At 39.1% G+C, this 7,369-nt stretch overlaps 1 protein-coding gene across 1 annotated transcript in view; it reads left to right on the top strand.

Moving 5' to 3' along the window:
* The first annotated feature begins 1,538 nt into the window (after positions 1 to 1,538).
* The window catches only part of LOC123376858 (arf-GAP with dual PH domain-containing protein 1-like), a 62,261-nt gene continuing 56,430 nt past the window's right edge, over positions 1,539 to 7,369 (top strand). The window contains exons 1-2 of the mRNA XM_045029100.1: positions 1,539 to 1,600; positions 3,201 to 3,283. Coding sequence (XP_044885035.1) covers positions 1,539 to 1,600; positions 3,201 to 3,283 — 145 coding nt within the window. The remainder of the gene's footprint in view (positions 1,601 to 3,200; positions 3,284 to 7,369) is intronic.

The raw sequence follows: 7,369 nt of genomic DNA, 5'->3' as shown, positions 1-7,369 counted from the left end.
ATCTGTGCCAGCTACTTGTTTAATTTTAAATGGTGTCTGACTCAGAACTAAAACGACTCAACTGACTCCATCTGGAACCTTTACTGCTGTCCCTTTGACCTGAAACCATCTGCTTTGTCAATGGCACATTCTTCATTTCCAAAGGCAAACAAGTAAACAAAATATTATGAGATTTGGAGTTCTCAAGCACAACGCCATATGACCCCTTCTTAGACCTCTAGTTCTGCCATCTCTTTCATATGGGAGTTTTCCATTTATTTTAGTGGTAGCATATTCATGTTCTGTTTTCTCTTTCTCCTCCATTAAATGTTGCTTTCATTTGGATTTTTTATTTCAGTTCGCTATTGTGTTGATTACAGAACAAAGAGCCCACTACCGTCTTTCTAGTCAGTGGCCAGGAATGACACATTCCCTGTATCTAACAGTCTGGCAGACTTTAGGTGGGCTGCAAGTTTTGGATCAGATTGCAAAAGCTGTGTATCTTCCTAGTTTAGAAATAGAAATTGGATCATCTCTAGAAATATCAACCTCATTAGTGGGCCCACTGGTCACTATAAACCTAATAAATGGCTGCAATTATTTCTGCTTAGAGAACTCCTATTGATGTTAATGAGAGTTTTGCATATTTGATCCTGTATTGGCATGTATTGTCTGTTCCAACTTCTTTAATTCTTTACTTCTTTACCCTTCAGTTTGGTTTCTGTAGAGCCTATGTCATGGTAAATACAGCTGAAATCAAACATGCAGAAATAAGTTTACAGCACGTATGTAGAGCAGCCCCAAGGGTGCGTTAAAGTGAAACATGGGTCTTATCCAAAGTCCAGTGAAAACAGTGGAAGGACTCCCATTGAGATCAGTAGGCTCCATGTTCTGAAGCCTTCAATTAAGGCATGATCCTCATTGGTCCTAACCACTTGCAACTCCCGCTCACACCAGCACAGAAATCCAGCCCCATAGCACTTTACAAACATAAGAAGACAAGATCTGTGCTCCTCTGTAGAGTGTACAGTCTAAATTACAGCTACAAACCTAACAATTAAGGATCAGATATGAAAATAAGACGAAAAAGGATTTGGAGGCAGAGGGGGAAAGACGGACCCAATACATTTGTATTGCAGTAATGCCTAGAGTTCACAACTAAGATCAGGCCCTGTTGGCCTAGGCACTGTCTGTATACAAAGGGTATGTCTACACAGCATGTGAAGGTGTAGCGGTAGCACGGTTAGGCATGCTCATGCTAGCCTAAATTTGACTAGCATGGGTAACAGCAGTAGTGTAGATATGGTGACGTGGGCTTTGGTATGGGCCAGCCCCCAGAGTACATATCCAAGTTCCCTGGCAGGGTTGAACTCAGGTGGCTAGCCCAGGCCACCATGTCTACACTACTGTTGTTACCTGTGCTTGCTATATTAAAGATAGCATGGATATGCCTACCCGTGCTCCAGTCACACCTTCATTTGCGGTATAGACACACCCATAATGAGAGTCAGCTCCTGCCCCGAAGAGTTTATAATCTAAGTAGATAAAACAGACAATGGATGGGAGAAAAGAAATATCACTATCCCCACATTTACAGACCAGGAAATGATTATACCTACAGGTATGGAGGGATATTCTCTTGTAAGTTTGATTAAGTTGTTCGCTGAAGCTAGAAATGAATTTTTTATGATGAATTTTGTATTAATTTTCATAAGGAAACAAATAAAAACAAAAGATAAATGAATTACAGCTTGTATGTGCTACTCAAATACTGCACATTTCACAGGATATCCAATAAAATGATGCAATTACGCAACTTTACAACTTGTCAAAGTTGCAAGACCAGACAGTACAGAATCAGGCAATATTACACAGACATAATACGTTAGGGTGGGGGTAACAATAAAAGAAAAAGACGTACACAAATAGGCATAAAAGGAACAAGTGGATGGGAAGAGGGAGGTGAAAAGGCAGAGAGGTCAGATGTAATAGAAGTCTGACATCATTTGAGCTATCTCAGCATTCTTTATCCAAATATATCAATTTTTAAAAAAATTAACACTTTTTTCTCCTCTGAAGTATTTTTTGAGAACAAGGAAGTTATGCCAAGCAGATACTGTGTTTAATTTTCATAAAAGCATAAATACATGTTGGGTTTGCATACACTCCTTCCGTGCACACATTATTTGTTTATTTGGTCACACAGATATGATGGGGTTGAAGTGCAATGAGTTCTGCAAATGATGAGCAAATCTAACCCCCTACGAAGCGATTGCTGAGTGATACTTTTGCTGAGATCAGTATAACCTACTTCTAAATGTTCCACAAAGGAACAAACTTGGAGTAACGTGGTGCTCTTAAGATTGTAGGTCAATAGACAGTTAGGACCAATTAAAACAGTCTTGAGGCTACAGCAGATTCCAGGCCAAACTCACATAGGTCCCCTGATTAATGCTAGCAGTCACTTTTTTATTTTAACTTATTTGTAATCTTTGATCTAAATGGTTTTTCTGGAAATAAAGATCTTGTGTGCCAGATAAATGACACCAGTTTCCTTTCTGGAGATTTCAGTTGGAAATGTAGGGCATTTAACAATAGACAGATGGTTTTCTACAAAGTTTTCTGCTATGCGCTTTGAGTTCATCTCTTTTATACTGTGGAGTACCTCTCATGTTGATGCACAGAGATCTCTTTGCATAGGCTCCAGGCATTGAGAAGAGATGATACCTCTCAATCTTTAATTGCTAAAAAGTCAACCATTTGAATGTATTGCCATAGGCATGCCCGATTTCTGCTGTATACCGTCAGCACTGAGACAATAGTCTCCTTTTGTTCCTGGACCGATCCCCCTTGTTAAAGAATTCAATCCAGCAAATGTATTTCCTTGCCCAGCATTCCTAATTGAAATGAAATAATATTTGAAATTACTCCTGTGTTAAGAAGGACATCTTGCACCGAGGCTAGGTGCTGAGTTACTCTGCTAATTTTTGCATATAAATTTTTAAAAGTTCCATTAGAATTGTGTGTACAAGAATCAACTTGTGGTCTAAATGACAAACAGAGGAACCACAAGCCAAGCCAATGACTCCGGCTGGTGTACAGTTTCATTTTTGGAGGGCTTTCAACTTGCACTCACATTTCCATTGAAGAATTAATGATCATAAATTATTTTTTAGCTTATTCTGGACTCTGTCTCCTTTTCTGTGTGTTTTTTTTTTCAGACTGCTACGAGAACAGTGGATCAGAGCCAAATATGAAAGAAAAGAATTCATTTACACTGAGAAGCAAGAGCCTTATTCTGCAGGTAGTGAAAGAAATTCTCAGCAGATGATTTTTGCTGTGTACAAAAGCGTCCGTTTCCTTTCTGTGGTCTCCTTTTCTATAACATTGAAAAATGACATCGCCCTAGACAGGAGGGGAAAGTGCAACTCTTCGGGAAGAGACTCCCCTTGGGATTGGGTCGAGACGTTAGAGTCTGATCCAAAGCCTGGTGAAATCAATGGAGGGGCCATTTCATTGACATCAATGGGCTTTGGACAATGCCTGTGACCAACAAATAACGTACAAATAGGATACTTTCTGGTAGCTGGGTGTGTTAATAGGAATTAAAATATAGGTCATTACTTGGTAAGGATATCATCAGGAAGAGTTTTCCACTGGGAAGAGTTTTCCATTGGGGTTATTAACTTATTTGGTTTTGTTGTAATGTCTTTGTACATGAGTATTTGGGGACAATATTTTTAAATGGTTTTTCATGCAAGGTGACGGTATATATGTGAGTGTATGTTTGTGTGAGTGAGTACCATCTGTGTGTGTGTGTGTACACACGTACATGCTCTTGTGAGTAGGGTCAAAAATTCAGCCCACATTTAAGTGCCATTAAATGCAAGTTGACTGTTGTTTTTAACAAAATAAATTGGGGGGTTATTCTTTAGAATTATCGCAACGATAGCTAAGCCATCTGATTTGATTCAAAAGTCATGTGGATCCTTCCTGCCTCCCCATTAATTTCAAGCCAGGAGGTTATTATTTATGAATATAGGGACTGATCCTTCTCCCATTGCAGTCAATGGCAAAACACCCATTGTCTTCAATGGAGCAGAGGCAAGCCCATGGCATAGCAAGTGTACTGTTTGAAAAGGCTTCCCATGCAGCCATCAAAGTCTTCCAAATAGTTCAAATCTGTGCCTGCAGTACAATACAGCGAGGAACCGTGGTGTTTGTAGAGAGATTGACTTGTGGAACAGATGGATCTTCAGAAGAATTTGTTGGGGCTCTTTTTAAATGGAAGTTTGGGGTTTGGCGAACATTACTTTTGAGGCTGTTGTGGGTGAAGTGAAAGAAGACATAAAATTGGCTGGTTTCCTGGTCTTTTCACCAGATGAAGGTGTCATTGAATTTGTTCTGCATTTATATTGTACTGTTTTTTGTATTTTTACACCAGCTATGTGCATGGATGGCGCCGGAATAATTTTATTAACAAGGACCATGTTAGTGACGAAAAGGGTAAAATATTAATTTTATGCTGCTTGTGGAGCCTAATAATAAGCAGGTAGCACCAGAGGTTTGCTGCTAATTGAGCCACAATTACAATCTGACCTCATATATACCCAGTTTATGTTCAAAGAATTTCTGCTATGCCATTTTATGTTTATATGTCACTACATACAATGTACATATTAGAGAGAGAGAGTGTGTGTGTGAATATATATAGATATGGATGTATAAAAGTGGTGTATTTGAGATTTTCAAAGCTGCCTAGCAGATTTATATACACTCTGCTAATTTTAATGTATGGTGTATATATCCTTTAAAATGGATCTATATATATATAAATCCCTTAGACAACTTTACTGTGCACCGAATATTAATCTTTAGTGTTAAGGCACTTTAATTACATGTCTAACTTGAAACGCGTGAGTAATTCCATTAACTTCCATAAAATGACTGGGGTTTAAAGTTAAGCATGTGCTTAAGTGCTTTGCTTTGGATTGGGGCTTAAGGGTTTTGAGAGTTCTAAATAGATATTGTAGCAAGGATTCAAACAGGAGTTAATTTTAGCTGCATATTTTACAGGCATTGTCTGATAACTTCATTAGTCAGGAAAAGCTATGCATTGTTTAAGCACATATTGATGCACTCTGGTGTTTTTCTTTTTGGGGGGGGGGTTGCTTTTTTAAAAAGTTTTCATGAAAAATTAAATAGAGAACAAAATAGATCAATGAGATATTTTTAAATGACAACCATTTCTGCCAGTCTCTGGACAAAGGAATGTCACTACATGTGTATGTATTGCTTTATGCTTTTAGCTCATCTTTTTTGGGGGGAGAGAGAGAATTTGTCACAGTTAAGACCTGACACAGGGCCTATGTATATTAGCCACAAATGTAATCTAGAAATATTAGCCAAGATCTGCAGCCAATGAATGCACAATACAAATCAGCCATGGGCTTGCAAAAAAAACGTGTTAGCCACTTTTCCTCAGTCCTGGGCCAGCTGCATGTCAGTTTGGTCATGTGGCACAAGTTAGAACAGCCTAAGAGTTGCTCTAATTTACACTGCCTGCAAATGGCTCCAAGATCAACTGCAGTTTGTCAAGACAGAGGAAAGTTCTGACTAGAGATGGTTGAAATTTGGAATATTCAGTTCATGGGAAATTTCAAAATTTGTTCTTGGTCCAAATCAGAATGAAAACAAATATTTTCAAAATTTCCAATGAACCAGAATTTCCAAAAGATTTGAGTTTTGGAAAATGTTCCTTTTGGAATTCCAAAATTTCATTTTTATTTGTTCATTGTTATATTTATAATTTTTTACATTATTTCACAACATGGTAGTACTAGTAGTGCATAATATGTGCTACTGCTGCTGACTTGTCATAATATGATGTTGTAATTGAAATAGTCTTTTTATTTATTAATTTTCGGTCATTAAGGGTGGCTGCTGCTTAGTACACGTTGAAATATTTTATCTTGTTTTTCTAGATCAAAGTTTCTACTGTCCCTGTTCTTATGAAACAGTTTGACACTTTGTGTCAACGACTCAACAGGAGCCACAAATTATGCACTGCTACTACTGATGTGTTATGAAATAATGACAAAAACCCATACAATAAAATTATGAAACAAAATTTTGGAGTTCTGAAATGAAATTTCATTTCAGCATTCCCTGAAATGAAAATTGTCCTAAGGAAAAAGCTTGTCATTTGAGAATATTTCTTCCCATGGGACAGTTCTTTGAAATCAACACAGTTTCTGAAATGATTTGATTTTGAAGAAAATGGCATTTTTCATGGAAAAAAATGTTTCAGGGCAACACTTCCAACCAGCCCTAGTCCTGACCACAATGCGTGCTCTGGCCATACCCCTCCCACCAAATGCTGGGTGAAGTGGCTAGGAACCACAATGCCAGTTTGGTCAATTTCCCCTATGCTGGAACGAGCAGTATGTGGCTGGCTGCCCCCATGCGTACAGCTTCTTTGCACTGCAGGAACACATCAGGGGATCTGGGCCGCTGGTGGTCGTTAATGATCTCCTCTACAAAAGGTGTCTTATATCACAACCATGCATAACACATCTCACTGGAGTGTGCATTTTCCCTCTTTTGTCTTCCAGGTGAAGTTTCCCCCTTAACACTAGGTTTGACTATGTTTCTCACCATTCTGAATTCCCCGGAGAGGCGCTAGATTGCCGGTTTCCAAGTATGAAACATTTTGCTACTAGTAGAGACATCAGGATCCATTTCCTAGTGTTTGCTGGAAGATTTAATTCCATCTTCCAATCCCAGGGGCAATTTTATGCTCTAATATCTTTGCAATAATTGCATAAAAAATAAGAGAATGCTCTTCTTTAAGTAGCTCCAAGCAAGGTCCTTTTCCAGCCAGTCTAATAATGACAAGTATTTTTTGAAGCCCTGATCAGAAATTCAGCTTACTCTGTTTCTGAACAGCCTCTGGGGAGAGATTGTCTAGAGTCTGTAAATGCCAAACAAAAACTACTGCAGCCTGACTGACAGTCACAGCTTAAAGGAGTCTCGGGACTGGAATGTCAGATGTTGCAAGTCAGGTGCACAGGGAAGCAGGAACAGAGTCTGCCAGGAGGATGTGAGTAAACAAGTGGCTCTCAAACTTTTTTACTGGTGACTCCTTTCACATAGCAAGCCTCTGAGTGTGAGCCCACTTATAAATTAAAAACACTTTTTTATATATTGAACACCATTATAAATGCTGGAGGCAAAGCGGGGTTTGGGGTGGAGGTTGACAGCTTGCAACCCCCCATGTAATAACCTTGCAACCCCCTGCGGGGTCCCGACCCCCAGTTTGAGAACCCCTGGAGTAAACCCTACAGCTGCCAGAGAGCAAGAAGAGGAAGGACTCCGGGTTGTGCAGGGA

This window comes from Mauremys mutica, chromosome 9, assembly GCF_020497125.1.
Source record: "Mauremys mutica isolate MM-2020 ecotype Southern chromosome 9, ASM2049712v1, whole genome shotgun sequence".
Classification (NCBI taxonomy): domain Eukaryota; kingdom Metazoa; phylum Chordata; order Testudines; family Geoemydidae; genus Mauremys; species Mauremys mutica.
The sequence above is the reverse complement of the archived record's forward strand: the minus strand, read 5'-3'. Positions and strand labels throughout refer to the sequence as shown.